Here is an 18,688-nt window from a genome sequence, read left to right as displayed (position 1 = left end):
CTCAGTCCTCAGGCGACTGTCAGTTAATGCTGTCTGCTCTGTGAACCCAACGCCTTCCCCTTGCATTCATGCGATCATGGGCTGTGGACAGGCGGGAGCACCTGGCTAAAACTCTCAGCAGCTCATTGAGAGCCTGAGCCAGGAGCCAGTCCATTCTACTGGGTAGACCCCAACCATATGGTCACAATCTTTCCCCAGAAACAAAACCTTCTGTGTGTAGCAGCCCCCCAGGCACCCCCTAATTACCTACCAGAGCTCCTTCTCTGTCCAGCAATGTCCACGATCCCCTCAGCCATTCAGTACACTCCTCCTGATTGTCTGAGACAGAGCAGCAGCACTATTGGCTCCTGTGGCTGTCAGTCAATCAGGGGATAGAAGGGGTGGGGCTAGGTCGGGGGGCTCCTTGTCTGAATGGATACACGGAGCCAGGGTCACCATCGTGGGGGCACAGCCCATACACTTGTAAGGGGCTCCAGCATCTGGATGGACCCGGCCGACTGGCAGGTATATGAGGAGGCAGGGTCGCGTGCAGAGGAGCTCCGTGGATGCTCCTGTATGTGTGTGAGTCAGAAGGCTGCTGCTCTGTCATGAGCTGGGACTAGGGCCCCCTTACAAGTCAGGGCTATCGTGGTGGGGGGGCTGTGTGTGTGATTGTGTACATGCCTGTGTGTCTACATTTCTGTGTGTGTACATGTCTGTGTGTGTGTGTATGTGCATGCCTGTGTGTGCACATACTTGTCATATACACACATGTGAGTGGGGCTAGGTGCGTACAGGTGTGGGGGGCTGAGAGCCTACAGGTGTGGGGGGGCTGAGAGCATACAGAGTGTGGGGGGGCTGAGAATGTACAGCTGAGAGGGGGCTGAGAGCATACAGGCGTGAGGGGGCTGAGAGCATAAAGGTGTGAGGGGGGCTGAGATTGTACAGGTGTGGGGGGCCTGAGAGTGTACAGGTGTGAGGGGGCTGAGAGCATACAGGCGTGAGGGGGCTGAGAGCATAAAGGTGTGAGGGGGGCTGAGAGTGTACAGGTGTGGGGGGCCTGAGAGTGTACAGGTGTGAGGGGGCTGAGAGCATACAGGTGTGAGGGGGCTGAGAGCATAAAGGTGTGAGGGGGGCTGAGAGTGTACAGGTGTGAGGGGGGCTGAGAGCATACAGGTGTGAGGGGGGCTGAGAGCGTACAGGTGTGAGGGGGCTGAGAGCATACAGGTGTGAGGGGGGCTGAGAGTGTACAGGTGTGAGGGGACCTGAGAGTGTACAGGTGTGAAGGGGACTGAGAGTGTACAGGTGTGAGGGGGGCTGAGAGTGTACAGGTGTGAGGGGGGCTGAGAGCGTACATGTGTGAGGGGCTGAGAGCATACAGGTGTGAGGGGGCTGAGAGCATACAGGTGTGAGGGGGCTGAGAGCATAAAGGTGTGAGGGGGGCTGAGAGTGTACAGGTGTGAGGGGGCTGAGAGCATACAGGTGTAAGGGGGCTGAGAGCATAAAGGTGTGAGGGGGGCTCAGAGCATACAGGTGTGAGGGGGCTGAGAGTGTACAGGTGTGGGGGACTGAGAGCATACAGGTGTGAGGGGGCTCAGAGTGTACAGGTGTGAGGGGGCTCAGAGTGTACAGGTGTGAGGGGGCTCAGTGTACAGGTGTGAGGAGAGCTGAGAGTGTACAGGTGTGAGGGGGGCTGAGAGTGTACACAGGTGTGAGGGGGGGCTGAAAGTGTACAGGTGTGAGGGGGCTCAGAGTGTACAGGTATGAGGGGGCTCAGTGTACAGGTGTGAGGAGAGCTGAGAGTGTACAGGTGTGAGGGGGGCTGAGAGTGTACACAGGTGTGAGGGGGGGCTGAAAGTGTACAGGTGTGGCGGGGCTGAGAGCGTACAGGTGTGAGGGGGCCTGAGAGTGTACAGGTGTGAGGGGGCCTGAGAGTGTACAGGTGTGAGGGGGACTGAGAGTGTACAGGTGTGAGGGGGCTGAGAGCATAAAGGTGTGAGGGGGGCTGAGAGCATACAGGTGTGAGGGGGCTGAGAGTGTACAGGTGTGGGGGGATGAGAGCGTACAGGTGTGAGGGGGCTCAGAGTGTACAGGTGTGAGGGGGGCTGAGAGTGTACAGGTGGGAGGGGGCTCAGAGCATACAGGTGTGAGGGGGGCTGAGAGCGTACAGGTGTGAGGGGGCTCAGAGTGTACAGGTGTGAGGGGGCTGAGAGTGCACAGGTGTGAGGGGGGCTGAGAGTGCACAGGTGTGAGGGGGACTGAGAGTGTACAGGTGTGAGGGGGGCTGAGAGTGTACAAATGTGAGGGGGCTGAGAGCGTACAGGTGTGAGGGGGCTGAGAGTGTACAGGTGTGAGGGGGGCTGAGAGTGCACAGGTGTGAGGGGGGCTGAGAGTGCACAGGTGTGAGGGGGACTGAGAGTGTACAGGTGTGAGGGGGGCTGAGAGTGTACAAATGTGAGGGGGCTGAGAGCGTACAGGTGTGAGGGGGCTGAGAGTGTACAGGTGTGAGGGGGGCTGAGAGTGCACAGGTGTGAGGGGGGCTGAGAGTGCACAGGTGTGAGGGGGGCTGAGAGTGTACAGGTGTGAGGGGGCTGAGAGCGTACAGGTGTGAGGGGGCTGAGAGTGTACAGGTGTGAGGGAGATGAGAGTGCACAGGTGTGAGGGGGGCTGAGAGTGCACAGGTGTGAGGGGGGCTGAGAGTGTACAGGTGTGAGGGGGGCTGAGAGCATACAGGTGTGAGGGGGGCTGAGAGCGTACAGGTGTGAGGGGGCTGAGAGCATACAGGTGTGAGGGGGGCTGAGAGTGTACAGGTGTGAGGGGACCTGAGAGTGTACAGGTGTGAAGGGGACTGAGAGTGTACAGGTGTGAGGGGGGCTGAGAGTGTACAGGTGTGAGGGGGGCTGAGAGCGTACATGTGTGAGGGGCTGAGAGCATACAGGTGTGAGGGGGCTGAGAGCATACAGGTGTGAGGGGGCTGAGAGCATAAAGGTGTGAGGGGGGCTGAGAGTGTACAGGTGTGGGGGGCTGAGAGCGCACAGGTGTGAGGGGGCTGAGAGCATACAGGTGTAAGGGGGCTGAGAGCATAAAGGTGTGAGGGGGGCTCAGAGCATACAGGTGTGAGGGGGCTGAGAGTGTACAGGTGTGGGGGGCTGAGAGCGTACAGGTGTGAGGGGGCTCAGAGTGTACAGGTGTGAGGGGGCTCAGTGTACAGGTGTGAGGAGAGCTGAGAGTGTACAGGTGTGAGGGGGGCTGAGAGTGTACACAGGTGTGAGGGGGGGCTGAAAGTGTACAGGTGTGAGGGGGCTCAGAGTGTACAGGTATGAGGGGGCTCAGTGTACAGGTGTGAGGAGAGCTGAGAGTGTACAGGTGTGAGGGGGGCTGAGAGTGTACACAGGTGTGAGGGGGGGCTGAAAGTGTACAGGTGTGGCGGGGCTGAGAGCGTACAGGTGTGAGGGGGCCTGAGAGTGTACAGGTGTGAGGGGGCCTGAGAGTGTACAGGTGTGAGGGGGACTGAGAGTGTACAGGTGTGAGGGGGCTGAGAGCATAAAGGTGTGAGGGGGGCTGAGAGCATACAGGTGTGAGGGGGCTGAGAGTGTACAGGTGTGGGGGGATGAGAGCGTACAGGTGTGAGGGGGCTCAGAGTGTACAGGTGTGAGGGGGGCTGAGAGTGTACAGGTGGGAGGGGGCTCAGAGCATACAGGTGTGAGGGGGCTGAGAGCGTACAGGTGTGAGGGGGCTCAGAGTGTACAGGTGTGAGGGGGCTGAGAGTGCACAGGTGTGAGGGGGGCTGAGAGTGCACAGGTGTGAGGGGGACTGAGAGTGTACAGGTGTGAGGGGGGCTGAGAGTGTACAAATGTGAGGGGGCTGAGAGCGTACAGGTGTGAGGGGGCTGAGAGCGTACAGGTGTGAGGGAGATGAGAGTGCACAGGTGTGAGGGGGGCTGAGAGTGCACAGGTGTGAGGGGGGCTGAGAGTGCACAGGTGTGAGGGGGGCTGAGAGTGTACAGGTGTGAGGGGGCTGAGAGCGTACAGGTGTGAGGGGGCTGAGAGTGTACAGGTGTGAGGGAGATGAGAGTGCACAGGTGTGAGGGGGGCTGAGAGTGCACAGGTGTGAGGGGGGCTGAGAGTGTACAGGTGTGAGGGGGCTCAGAGTGTACAGGTATGAGGGGGCTCAGTGTACAGGTGTGAGGAGAGCTGAGAGTGTACAGGTGTGAGGGGGGCTGAGAGTGTACACAGGTGTGAGGGGGGGCTGAAAGTGTACAGGTGTGGCGGGGCTGAGAGCGTACAGGTGTGAGGGGGCCTGAGAGTGTACAGGTGTGAGGGGGCCTGAGAGTGTACAGGTGTGAGGGGGACTGAGAGTGTACAGGTGTGAGGGGGCTGAGAGCATAAAGGTGTGAGGGGGGCTGAGAGCATACAGGTGTGAGGGGGCTGAGAGTGTACAGGTGTGGGGGGATGAGAGCGTACAGGTGTGAGGGGGCTCAGAGTGTACAGGTGTGAGGGGGGCTGAGAGTGTACAGGTGGGAGGGGGCTCAGAGCATACAGGTGTGAGGGGGCTGAGAGCGTACAGGTGTGAGGGGGCTCAGAGTGTACAGGTGTGAGGGGGCTGAGAGTGCACAGGTGTGAGGGGGGCTGAGAGTGCACAGGTGTGAGGGGGGCTGAGAGTGTACAGGTGTGGGGGGATGAGAGCGTACAGGTGTGAGGGGGCTCAGAGTGTACAGGTGTGAGGGGGGCTGAGAGTGTACAGGTGGGAGGGGGCTCAGAGCATACAGGTGTGAGGGGGCTGAGAGCGTACAGGTGTGAGGGGGCTCAGAGTGTACAGGTGTGAGGGGGCTGAGAGTGCACAGGTGTGAGGGGGGCTGAGAGTGCACAGGTGTGAGGGGGACTGAGAGTGTACAGGTGTGAGGGGGGCTGAGAGTGTACAAATGTGAGGGGGCTGAGAGCGTACAGGTGTGAGGGGGCTGAGAGTGTACAGGTGTGAGGGAGATGAGAGTGCACAGGTGTGAGGGGGGCTGAGAGTGCACAGGTGTGAGGGGGGCTGAGAGTGCACAGGTGTGAGGGGGGCTGAGAGTGTACAGGTGTGAGGGGGCTGAGAGCGTACAGGTGTGAGGGGGCTGAGAGTGTACAGGTGTGAGGGAGATGAGAGTGCACAGGTGTGAGGGGGGCTGAGAGTGCACAGGTGTGAGGGGGGCTGAGAGTGTACAGGTGTGAGGGGGCTCAGAGTGTACAGGTATGAGGGGGCTCAGTGTACAGGTGTGAGGAGAGCTGAGAGTGTACAGGTGTGAGGGGGGCTAAGAGTGTACACAGGTGTGAGGGGGGGCTGAAAGTGTACAGGTGTGGCGGGGCTGAGAGCGTACAGGTGTGAGGGGGCCTGAGAGTGTACAGGTGTGAGGGGGCCTGAGAGTGTACAGGTGTGAGGGGGACTGAGAGTGTACAGGTGTGAGGGGGCTGAGAGCATAAAGGTGTGAGGGGGGCTGAGAGCATACAGGTGTGAGGGGGCTGAGAGTGTACAGGTGTGGGGGGATGAGAGCGTACAGGTGTGAGGGGGCTCAGAGTGTACAGGTGTGAGGGGGGCTGAGAGTGTACAGGTGGGAGGGGGCTCAGAGCATACAGGTGTGAGGGGGCTGAGAGCGTACAGGTGTGAGGGGGCTCAGAGTGTACAGGTGTGAGGGGGCTGAGAGTGCACAGGTGTGAGGGGGGCTGAGAGTGTACAGGTGTGAGGGGGCTGAGAGCGTACAGGTGTGAGGGGGCTGAGAGTGTACAGGTGTGAGGGAGATGAGAGTGCACAGGTGTGAGGGGGGCTGAGAGTGCACAGGTGTGAGGGGGGCTGAGAGTGTACAGGTGTGAGGGGGGCTGAGAGTGTACAGGTGTGAGGGGGCTGAGAGCGTACAGGTGTGAGGGGGCTGAGAGTGTACAGGTGTGGGGGAGGGCTGAGAGCGTACAGGTGTGAGGAGGCTCAGAGTGTACAGGTGTGGGGTGGGGCTGAGAGTGTACAGGTGTGAAGAGACTCAGAGCATTCAGGTGTTAGGAGGCTCAGAGTGTACAGGTGTGAGGGGGCTGAGGCACTGAAAGACTTGGTGGGATGGCTAGTGGGCAGATTTGGTGGGACAGCCAGTGGGTTGGACCCTGGGGAATGTTGGTGGTCAGGCTCGGGGGGGCCCAGGCCTAAAGCTATGTAATGGGCCCCACAATTTCTGATGGCTGCCCTGCACAGAGCTCTGACTCAGCTTGGGTGACCTCTGTAGCAAGCTTCTAGCTGAGGGGCACTCAAAGGAGGGAGGGACTAGGAGCAGCAAAGAGGGACCCGAGAAGAGGAGGATCCAGGCTTCTCTGTGCAAAACCAACTGCACAGGGGAGGTAAGTATAACATGTTTGTTATTTTTATTTTATTTTTTAAACGAGTCCTTACAATCACTTTAAGACTAACATTTGTTTTGGGGGAGCTGATGAAAATTTTTATTTAATTTCAAATAATTGATCAAGTCTACAATTTCATGAACGTACAGTTGTATTTTCATTTGTAGCAGTCTCTCATTGTTAGCTCATTAGCATCAGCCATATTCATATATGTGAAAGGAATAAGATGCAGCTTAGAAAAAAATAAATAAGTGAAACTCCCAAAAAAACAACCCTTTTGCGATCTGCAAACTCGGACAGGAATCGGATCGCATGGTGTGAACACCCATGTGATCCGATTCTGCTGCGGATGAAAAAAAGGGTCCTGTACGAGTTTGGGCCGGATGCGATGCAAATTCAGCCATACTATCTGTATGGCTGAAATCGCATCGCACAGAGATCACATGTGATTTGCACTGCAGTGCGGTGCGAATCACATCCGATCTCGTACACCGCAGCAGTGTGAACTCAGCCTTATAAAAGAGTTGTGTCTCTCAGACAAGATGGCGGAGGAGCTGTGTGATGATTGGAGGAGTAAATAAAAGAAGATCTCACACTATTGGGAGTATCGCAGACTTTCGCAGCTGGTGATTGATTTCCCATATTGGTACATTTACCTGTTGGAGTTTTTGGAGCCATTCATCCACCATTACTGCCTGTGATGTGGTCAAGGTACATCATTATATCATCATCATTTCCAGGAAAGACCTGCTGGATTCGAAGGTCTAAATTCTCGTTTGACTCACCACTATATTGCGTGTGTATCCACCATTTGTGGTAAGCGTACCCAATTTTTTTCATTGTCAGTCATAAACAGTTATAAATGGTATAGCCATTCATCTTGGTTTACCACCTCCTGTGAAGAAGTATCACTCCTATTGTTTCCTCAAAGGACATTATAGATTATTTAAGAGGGGACTCTTCACTCTATTTATTTTTTATGAACTACTTTGGTCCGATTTTCTAAAAATTGTTTTTTGGATATGTTACAGAAGTATACACTGTATATTTATATTTTGCTGCACTTATGCACTTTGTTGGTTTTTTTATTTAACCTGCACAACACTTCTCCCTGAGGGTTGCCCCAGAGATTCTTCATAGAAGAATTTGCATATTTGTTGCACAGTTGGTACAATTTTTGTCTGCACATTTGTATGCTGTTGATTTTTGATGAATCAACAGTTATTGGCTTTACACTCTTTTAGAAGGGTTGTTTTTTTGGGAGTTTCACTTATTTCTTTTTTTTTTTCTAAGTGCTGCATCTTTTTCCTTTAATTTATTACACAATTCACTAAGTTTTTGATGCCAGCTGCTGATTTTCTGTTTCATTATACTTATTAGTAGTACAACTTTTTTTTACATACATATTCATATATGTGAAAGCCGGAAACAAAGCCACATATACAGTATGCATGCCTGTTTTGTGCAGGGAACAGGCACAACTGTGTTCCCCTAGCACTGTGACTGTGCTGTCACCAATAGGGTTGAGCAAACTCGAACTGTAAAGTTCCGGATCGTACCGGACTTTTGGGTTTTTGGGTCCCGAACCCGAACAATTTACTGTATGTTCGGGTTCGGTGTTCAGTAATGTAATTGCGCTTTTTTAACAGCTGCAGGGTAGCCAATTAACATTCATTTAACTTGTGTGCCCTTAGAAGGTATTTTTTTTGAACAGCATTTTCTTCATATCTGTACATGTGAGATACACCGTTTAGATACTGTTGCTCTATTCTGCTATTCCAAAAACACCCAAATTTGGAGCTAAAAAATATATTTTTCAGTGTTTGCTGCATATCTGTATGTGTGAGATAGAGATACGCACTTTAGATACTGTTGTTTTATTCTGCTATTCCCAAAAAATTATTTAGGGCAAAATTATTTTTTTTGAACAGCATTTTCTTCATATCTGTACATGTGAGATACACCGTTTAGATACTGTTGCTCTATTCTGCTATTCTAAAAACACCCATTTAGGGCAAAAACAAATATTTTGCAGTGTTTCCTGCATATCTGTACATGTGAGATACACACTTTAGCTACTGTTCTTCTATTGTGCTAGTCCCCAAAAAATAATTTAGGGCAAATTCTTTTTTTGGTGCTTTTTCTGCATATCTGTACGTGCGAGATACACCGTTTAGATACTGTTGCTCTTTTCTGCTATTCTAAAAACACCCATTTAGGGCAAAAACAGCTCTGCGGAACAGCACCACTTCACCACCAATAACTGGGCCTCCATGCGAGACCTGTGTGCTTTGTTGCGCTGTTTTGAGTACTCCACCAACAGGGCCAGTGCCGATGACTCCATTCTCAGCGTTACTATCCCAGTTCTATGCCTCCTTGAAAAAACACTTTGGGCGATGATGAAAGAGGATGTGGCACAGGAAGAGGAGGAGGAAGAGGGATCATTTCAAAGGCTTTCAGGGCAGTCATTCACAAGTGGCTCAAAGGATTGGTTCCTGCACCAACATACGCCAGGTACACAATTGTCCAACAAGGGCACAGTTCTGGAGGATGATGAGGAGGAGGAGGAGATGGAGGAGGAGGAACCATGTTCACAGCAGGGTGGCACCCAGACCAGCTCATGGCCATCACTGGTACATGGCTGGGGGGATACAGAGGACACAGACGATACACCTCCCACAGAGGACAGCTTTTCGTTGCCTCTGGGCAGCCTGGTACACATAAGCGATTACATGCTGCAGTGTCTCCGCAACAACCGTTGAGTTGCCCACATTCTAACTGGGTGGCCACACTGCTGGATCCCCATTACAAGGACAATGTACCGTCCTTAATTCCCTCACTAGAGCGTGATCGTAAGATGCGTGAGTACAAGCACAAGGCGAAGGCAGAAGAGGAGGAAGAGGTCCCAACGCAGCCGGGCACCACCAGCACCTCAGAAGGCAGGGTTAGCATGGCCAAAATGTGGAAAAGCTTTGTCAGCACGCCACAAGAACCAGCACCATCAGCTGATATAGAACGTGTTAGCAGGAGGCAGCATTTCACCCACATGGTGGAGCAGTATGTGTGCACACGCCTACACGTACTGAATGACGGGTCTGCCCATTCAACTTCTGGGTCTCCAAATTGGGCACATGGCCTGACTTTTCCCTTTACGCGTTGTAGGTACTGGCCTGCCCTGCAGCCAGTGTATTATCTGAACGTGTATTTAGCTCAGCAGGGGGCGTTATCACAGACAAGCGCAGCCACCTGTTCAGAGCCAATGTGGACAAGCTCATGTTCATTAAAATGAACCAGGCATTGATCCCACAGGACTTGTGCAGAATAGACATGTATACTGGCCTTACCCAGCCATTGTTGTATTTTTGATCTTTCTCACTCTTTTGGGGTGTACCCTAATTAAAAAAAAAAAAATTAAAAACAAAAACCAGTGTTGGCTACCTCGTCCTCCTCCACCGCCGCTTCCACCTACACCGCCATATCCACCGCCATCTCAACCTCCTACTCCATATGGACCTCATCCTCCTAAGTCAAGATTATTATTTTTTTATTTTTTTTTCAAAGTATTTTATTTTGTATCACAACAAGAATAATACATTTGAAAGTGATATTCAGAATATCAATTCAGTCAAAACATAGAAAGGTTACAGGCAGCGCAACAAGATGAATCGAGTGTAACACGTCAGAGATATAAAATGTAAAATCATTTTAGACAGACATGGTAGTGTTAGAGTGAAGGGTTGGTATTCCTGTTAATGGCCGGAGGTGTACCTCCTACCTGGACACCCCCAATGGGAGCTAGCTGTGCCTGAGAGGAGGAACTTAACCACCAACCCCTAGGTGTGAATGTAAGGAGAGGGACGGAAATTACCATGTGTCTTTTTCCCTAAGATAGGAATCCGTGACTAGGCATCAGTGTTTGTCGTCTGCAAACAGGCCACATTTGTGAACCTGGGAGCCACATTGAACACCTTATATGTTGGGGTCCCAGCGAATAGAGATGGCAAGTGTCTCAATTGCTATTGCAAAGATTAGTGGAGATAAAGGACAGCCTTGTCTGGTGCCTTTGGCTATATGTATTGGTTTGTAGTAGTGGCCTTGAAGCCTAATATAGGCTTTAGGATTTGAATAAAGAGCTCGGATCAGGCCCATAAACTTGTCACCAAAGCCCCAACGTTCAAGGATTGTAAAGATGTATGGCCAGAAGACTGAATCGAAGGCCTTTTGAAGGTCCAGTGATAAAAGCATGCCTGATTGTTTTGGACCTCCTGGCCAGTTTGTCTGGAGGATGGAGACTATGTCTATGGCTCTTCTGATCTGATCAGGGCTCTGTCTGCCTGGGATGAACCCAACTTGATCCTTATGAACATATTGGTTAATGAAGGAAGCTAGACGATTTGCAAGGAGTTTGGTAAGGATTTTTAAGTCGCTATTGATGAGGGAGATGGGTCTATAATTACTGACTTCTTCCGGGTTTTTATCCGGTTTTGGTACTACTGCAATGTAGGCTGTGTTCAGGTGAGGATCAAGTAAGGTTCCCTGTGTTTTTGCGTTAAAAAATTGTGTCAAATGTGGAGTCAGGTTGGTGGTAAATGTCTTGTAATAGGGGTTAGGGAGACCATCGGGGCCTGGAGCAGAACCTGATTTGAGGTTCTTAATGACTTCCTTTACCTCTTCTTCTGAGAAGGGGGCCTCCAGCATATTTTTTATTATTTTTATGTATTTTATGTTATTTTAAGTTATTTCCCTATCCGCACTTTCCATGCTCTTAACAGCATTTTGCTGCCATTTGCAGCCCTCTAGCCCTTTCCATTACTTTTTTAGAGCCATTTTAGTCCTCAAAAGTTTGGGTCCCCATTGACTTCAATGGGGTTCGGGTTCGGGGTCAAGTTCGGGTGCCGAACTCAAACTTTTTTGCGAAGTTTGGTCGAACCTGAACATCCAGGTGTCCTCTCAACCCTAGTCACCAACAGTTTATGGTCACATAGCAAAGATCAGGCGCCAGTAGGACAGTTTTCCAATCATGTGATTACTGTGACAGCCGACACAGTAAACACATAACCAGGAAGCCCATGTAACACCTTGTGCCTTATGAACTCTTTGAGGGCCAGCAATAAGGCTTCTAATTAAGTTGCAATATAATATCTGCTTTACATAAAATTTTACTAAAAATAATAATTAACAGAATTCCTGAGCATAAAAAAGAAACATAATTTGTATTATTATTATTATTATTATTAAGTAACTCCCTTCATTTTGACGATGCTATGTTTTGTATGTTATAAATACCTTGCCTCCTAAAGCTCACATTAAATCCAAACTGTGACAAAACTTTTTTTTTAGTTTTGAGTAGAAAATTGAAAAGTTAGAACCTCCTGTGAGGTTTTTATTGCTGGCTGTAACCTCATGGGGAAAATCTCAGTGTAGTTGCCAAGACAGCAAGAAAGGCAAATCGCTCCAACAGGAATACATGGCACAATTATGGCGACTGTTCTCAGCAGGCTGGGGAAGAGTTAGAAGGGTTAGAAGAACTATAGGTTAATATTAGTGTCTGTCCCCCATTTAATTTCACTCACTTCCTGTGTGTTTACCAGGACAAGAAATTAGAGAAAATCTCCCTAATTGTCACAGAGATACGAATAAAAATCTTATAGATGTTATAACATCTCTCCAAAGAGGGGAAGGAGGTTGAAAGTAAATGTTCCGCTCCTGATCTCTATAATACTTTACTCACGGCATATGTCTGGTGTTCTCCAGTAGACACAGGCTTCAGCTTTGGTGCATTCCTGAGCATAGGCCGCTACTGCAGAGCAGAAACATTCACAGTCTCCACCACTGTCACAGGAGCAAGCGTCAGTCACACAGGCCTCGAAGAATGGTTTTGGATCCACCTATCACAACATTAACAATTGTCAGATGACTTTAATGTATATAGCATTTAACATCCTTATTTCAACCTAAAGCATGTTCTAAACTTTAGTATATTTATTTATTGCAATTAAAAACATCTTCAGCAAAAATGTGTCTTCACTTTTGGATAGCGTGGGGAAGGGTTAAAACCTTTGCCAGTTTTAATGCTTCCTGTCATCCCATTGAGCTGATTTTCCCAAGGAGCAGATTTACTAAAGTTGGTGCACGCAGAATCTGGTGCATCTGTGCATAGTAACCATTGTTTTCCCCAGTTTTAGTAAGTCTCCCCCAAAGTGACTCTAGGACAGAGATTAAGGGGGATTAAAAAAAAAACACATTGCAATATAAGCACTTTTCTTTTCAGTATAATAGGGAAAAGCAAGAACTCCCATTATTTTTATATTGCTCTCTGTGTCTCTGTTTAAAGCGGTTCTCCACCCTAAAGGGGAAGTTCCGCTAATCTGATCCCTCCCCCCTTCCGGTGCCACAATCGGCACCTTTCAGGGGGAGGGGGGTGCAGTTATCTGGATAATCCAGGTATCTGCACCCACTTCCAGGACAGACCGCCGCAGACCCCCGCAGATGCCCCCCCCTCCCCCCCCCCGTTGTGTTCTGGGAAACACACAGTTCCCAGGACACAGCGGGGACCAGAAGAGACGCGCAGCGTGACTCGTGCATGCACAGTAGGGAACCGGGCAGTGAAGCCGCAACGCTTCACTTCCCAATTCCCTGACAGAGGATGGCGGCGGGGGCAGCAGAGAGACGTGCGATCGCTCCTCATCTGCCGCCGATATCGCTGGACCCTGGGACAGGTAAGTGTCCATTTATTAAAAGTCAGCAGCTGCAATATTAGTAGCTGCTGGCTTTTAATATTTTTTTTTTAGGTGCAGAACCGCTTTAAGATTTACCCTAACTCTCTGTCCCAGTGACAACACTGCAACTGAGACAGGAAATGAAAGTAAGAGTCCTGAGACATCAATAAAACATGAGATAGCTTCTTACCATTCCTTACTCTATCCAGAACTAAAAAAAAAATGCCTGCAGTTGAACTTTAACAATTGGTATTACAAGTTCTCAATTTTCCCACTATTATTTTCCGTAATCCATACTCATCTTCTTACCTTGCTGTGACATATTTTGAAGACTTCACTTTTGATTATTCCACACTGCTTCTCAGCCCAGGCCTTGCGATGTGGCTTCTGACTGCAGGGGTTGATCACCTCTGTTGCATCAGGACAGGTAGAGTCAATTTTCCAGCTGTTTCCAAACTCCAGCACATCATTGACTTGTAACAAGTGACTGGTTGTAAAGTCATTTTGTGAATTGTCATCAAAGTTTCCACACAAGCCACACAATTTACCCTGTGGAAAAAAAAATGAATGTATTTATTATGAAAAAAATGTATAGGCTGTGATTAAATGTAAAATCCACAATGTCAGAATCTCAGTTGGTTCTTTATTGATGGCTTCATTGATTGACATGTAATAGTACATTTGTTACAAATCTAAGCTCAAAAAATTACAAAATCCCTGTAACACAAAACTATTGATAAAATCACATACAGAATCACCATTATTTTCCATCACTTACATTATGCTTAAAAATGTGGCACTTTTGAAAAATAAACACTTGAATAGCAGAAGATGGAGTAAAGATATGTTATGTCCCGTTACTGGTGATGTTTTGGGGAATAAAAACCACCTTGATATCGGCATGTCCACCACCCCATCAGCTCTGTGATACTTTTAATGAAAACTACTCCATCATGCAACTCTGTACCCAAATTAAATTTGTATTACTTTGTGAAACGGATGGAACTTTAAATAGGTGGTATTTATTAACCACTTTTTTACTAATAAAACATCTTCCTTTCTTTCTGTTTTAAATTATAGTAAATAAAAATGTCAGGAGAATAGGAAAACACCTGAAATTAGTACTTTTTGGAAAATAGACATTTTGAGGTAATCTGATTCTTTGTCACAATTTTTTGGAGCTGATGAAATATGATGCTATTGAGGGGTTACAAATGGAGCTTGTTAAGGGTGCGAGAGTTATATTTAATGTATAGGGCATACACAGAAGTATCAGGAGGTGAAGGGGTTAATGTATAGGTCATATACAGTGGGAGGATGGAGATGTGAAGTGGTGAATGCACAAATGTGGAGAATAAGGGAGGATAGTGGCAAGTCAGGCACAGTGAGTGGAAACAGAGAGCTCTTGCCAGCCCTGATTGCATGATTGGGTTACAGAGCCATTAACTTGAATGTGTCCATTGACTGTGTGCCTTTTGCTTGTGGTCAGCTGTGTGCACATGCAGGTGCTCACAGAAATGGCAGTTCCTAGACAACGTATCAAAATATCTGCCAGGAACAACAGGGGAGCCAACCGGCCATATATGTGCAATGGTCAGTCTGCAAGGGGGTACAATATGTATACCAAATCACTAATATATTTTATACACTTTGCAGTACATCATATGACACCCACCCAGGATGGATAAGCTCATGGCCGTCATTTGAAAATAAGTCAGGCGGGAAGTAGTTAAAAATGGCAGTTGTTGATGATACACAGTGCAAATGAATGTCATTCATTAAGGGCTCCTTCACACCATATGTGCATGAAAACTGATGGGAAAACCACACAGATTTCACTTGCAGAGACATAAGTTTATATCAGTTTCACATCAGTTTATATCAGAATTGATGCACATTTCAGTGAGTTTTTATGCAAGTTGATATCAGTTTTCATGTGTGCTTTGTTCACACCAATATTGATGTCATGTCAGTTTTTTTTCCCATGCAGAAAACTGCGTACACCTTGTAGATTCCTGCGCAGAAAAATTCTGCATTATACCAGTGTTGTGGTGTAAACAGGACACATAGAGAACCATTGTTTTCTTTGTGCCCTTGCAGAATGATACCTCTCTGCGCCATGGTGTGAACGAGGCCTTAGGGCAGGGGTCTCAAACTGGCGGCCCTCCAGCTGTTGCAAAACTACAAGTCTCATCATGCCTCTGCCTGTGGGAGTCATGTTTGTAACTGTCAGACTTGCAATGCCTCATGGAACTTGTAGGTTGGCCACAGCAAGAGGGCCATCAGTTTGAGACCCCTGCAAGGGTTTGCATTTATTTTAAAGCAGAACTAAACTTTCCTAGCCTTTTCAGCCAATGAGACTGCCATCTTAACCTCTGCTTGATCTGCAACTGTCATGGTGCTGCACATGTGATCAGTTATGGCACCAGCCATTTGATGTTCTGACAGTTTGATTGACAGCCCAAGCAAATGTGACAGTTAGTATTCCCAGTAGTGCCATTGGGGGTCTGACGAAGAATAGGTTTGGGGCTCCTCTGTGCAAAACCATTGCACAGCACAGATAAATATAAAACGTTTGTTATTAAAAAAGTATCCTTTGCAATCATTTTAACATTTAATACTGAATAAAATCTTACCTTGTATGCAGGCGACACCTTGATGAATATGGTAGTCTTTCTGTCCCAGATCAAAAGAATACCATTGTTTGCCTGAATGACCAGGTAAATACCAACTTCCCGGGTCAGGTACCTCACGTGTTTTCCACCTTGGCCTTCAGTTTCCACTAAGTGTTTATCTGATAATTTTAATACTTTATCCTGAGATAAAATGAAAAAACATTTTCACTTATTTTATTTAAGTATATATCTTCATTGAAACAAGTCTGTTTGTGAGATTATTCTAACATTCAATTTTTATTCTTTTTTTTTTTGAAACCCCAAAAAGCAATTCACAGTTGTACATACAACACATTTAAAAGTATAGATATTACCACACTTTAGGTCACCAACAAACTTCTCCAATTGCTGTTTCTGCTGTTGCCTTTTAAATAGTTTTGGTCTGATTTACACTAATTGGAAATCCTCTGCAACCCAGACAGGGGTGAAGTGGGTAAAAAATAGATCATATCACCAGATCTGAAAAAACTTAGCAGTGAAAAGGATTACTAAACCCAATCACTAAAATCTTATATAACCCATCCAGTGGGGGGTATATTCATCTGTGATTTCTTGAAGAGCTGTGGATAATGGGTGTCTCTAAAAGCATATCTCCCTCTGGGTAGTGTAGTGACGTAGCAGCCAGTGTGAGGAACAACAGAGCCTATCTGGGGACATGTTATTGAACAAACCTGAAAGGGAGGAGCCAGGTGTCACTGTCGTCACTTCCGGTCGTGGCCGAGACCGGAAGTACCTGTGTTAACAGCGCTAAAAGTTCTACTTAACTGTAAGTGACTTTATGAATTAATAAAGTTGTTTTTTACATACTACACATCGGAGCCCCTTCTCTTCTCTCCCTCTGTTATTGGTGTATGACTATGGATACCGATGACCTGTGCTGATATGTGACGGGCTGACCCAGGAGCAGAGGATAAGAGAACAATAGCCAGCATTACATTTAGTGTCATATGGTCTTCAGTAGCTGCCATTGAAGGAGTGGATCAGAGAGATAACAGCCAGTATTTTATATACAGCGGTATATGGCCTTCAGTGGCCGCTCTTGGAGGTGAGAGGCTGGGGGAAATAAGGGGCGCACCCCGGATCACTTGTGAGCACAAAGCATCGGTGTTTTTGCACTATTTGAAGTGGATTGCACTATAAGCTGATTAAATTTACATTCTATTCTAATTTTGGACTGCATATATTGATTATCAACTATTTATTTGATGTTCACATTATTGATTTTTTAATCAGTGTGATACACGGACACTCTTTGAAAATATTTGCTACCTCATATTGCACTTTATTGGAATTATTTTGCACAATATTTTGGTATATGTTTACACTTTTCTAAGCTGTTTTGCACACGTTTGCACTTTCATCACTACTTTCACTTTATTATTTATGCTATGTACTGTAATTGGATGATTAATTTTTATTCGATGTTGTATTTATAGAATTAATAGAGGTGAGGTAGCGCCACATATTATTATTTATCACTATTTCTTAACTGTGCAGAGATCACTTTTCTATGTTGGCAGCTTCCTGACAACTCATTGTATTGATTTTCCTAGGAAGTACAATAGATGTTTGGTTGTGCGCGTTAGTACTTCTATTTTAAGTATGGCTGTACTGCTAAAGAGCGTGCCACACATTGTTATAATGCAGTTGGGGCTTTACAAGTGTGCACTGCACTCAGGGCTCAGAAGTCGGTAGAAGCGAAGCCCAGCAAAACCAAATGGCAATATAATGGGGAGGTGAGCCTGATCACAGAGCCTGTCAAAGTCAAAAGACTGACTATTCTACAATTACAGCACTTTCTATGCTATATTAGGCAAAATAACTCACTGGGAACATGCAGACTCCACACTGCAGTTTGCATTTTAATAATGGGCTGTGGTGTGCAGATACTAGCAGAGTATAACAGAGAGCAGATAGCGTTATCTACTCTCTCCTATATATCAACCCTTATGAGTAGCCATGCCTACACACAATGCATTTGCATAGCCCAATGCTGTCACAATCAAGAAGCTGGCACACAGCAACGATGTGCAGTTAATGCTGGAGTAATTGTGTGTAGATAGGAACTTGCTAAAAGAGGCTACTGAAAACCAGCCGGATTGGCAGATTAAAAAAAAAAAGGCAATTGTTCATGGTATGATGTGCTTTAGCAAACTAAATATAGTCAAGTTATGGTTTAGATATACTTGAGGGTTTTCTTTAATTAAACCAAAGTGGTACATTATCTGATAGTTTTCTTAAGAGAATAGGTATTTACAATATTTCAGAAATGAGAGCAAGGTTATGCATTTATGTTTGAGAAAAATTGCTATTAACACTGAACTGCAGGCTAATAGCTATAAACACAGATAAAATGCATAATAGGGCTGTTCTAATATTAACACAGCTCTTCCCTACACTGTAGCCCTGACTGGTTAGAGAGGAGACCTGTTTTTTCTCTGGTACAGTTGAGTAATCCTCACTGGTCTTGTCCCCATCCTCATCCTGTGACTGAATTATTTCTCCCACCTTGCTATACAGGAACAATATGAGGCTGCTACTCAGTCAAACTCAGGTATTTACAATTGTTACATTAAAAACAATAGATTTAGGATGCAGTAAATGAATACTTAGCTACATTTTGTCTTTTTATATCTTCCTGGAATTCAGCTTTGCATTAGTCATGAGTCTTTCCCTGCTCATATTGTTGCCAAAAAACTTCCAAAACCAGGACAACCGAGATACTCACCCCAAGAAAAACCTTGATGGATTTGGAACATGTAACTCCTGTAGTGCCACATGGGATGTTCTCTGTGATGATGCTGAAGTTGCCAGCAGAATGGTTAGGACCGCAATAATCCTAAAAATATATTTTTAAATGTTAGAACCAGCAATCTCTTTCCTATTGTACTACATCATATAGAGTACGGTATATTATAAGTGATTAATCACCCTGGATATAACTTGCTTAAACCTAGGGTTC

At 47.1% G+C, this 18,688-nt stretch overlaps 1 protein-coding gene across 1 annotated transcript in view; it reads right to left on the bottom strand.

Moving 5' to 3' along the window:
• The window catches only part of LOC143925921 (mucin-2-like), a 230,350-nt gene that overhangs the window by 125,582 nt on the left and 86,080 nt on the right, over nucleotides 1-18,688 (bottom strand). The window contains exons 21-24 of the mRNA XM_077450216.1: nucleotides 18,455-18,565; nucleotides 15,688-15,867; nucleotides 13,361-13,600; nucleotides 12,064-12,220 (exon numbers count right to left, since the gene is read on the bottom strand). Of these exons, the coding sequence (XP_077306342.1) occupies nucleotides 12,064-12,220; nucleotides 13,361-13,600; nucleotides 15,688-15,867; nucleotides 18,455-18,565 (688 nt within the window). The remainder of the gene's footprint in view (nucleotides 1-12,063; nucleotides 12,221-13,360; nucleotides 13,601-15,687; nucleotides 15,868-18,454; nucleotides 18,566-18,688) is intronic.

This window comes from Lithobates pipiens, unplaced genomic scaffold, assembly GCF_037356315.1.
Source record: "Lithobates pipiens isolate NorthernLeopardFrog02 unplaced genomic scaffold, aLitPip1_a1.2 Scaffold_10, whole genome shotgun sequence".
Lineage (NCBI taxonomy): Eukaryota > Metazoa > Chordata > Amphibia > Anura > Ranidae > Lithobates > Lithobates pipiens.
The sequence above is the reverse complement of the archived record's forward strand: the minus strand, read 5'-3'. Positions and strand labels throughout refer to the sequence as shown.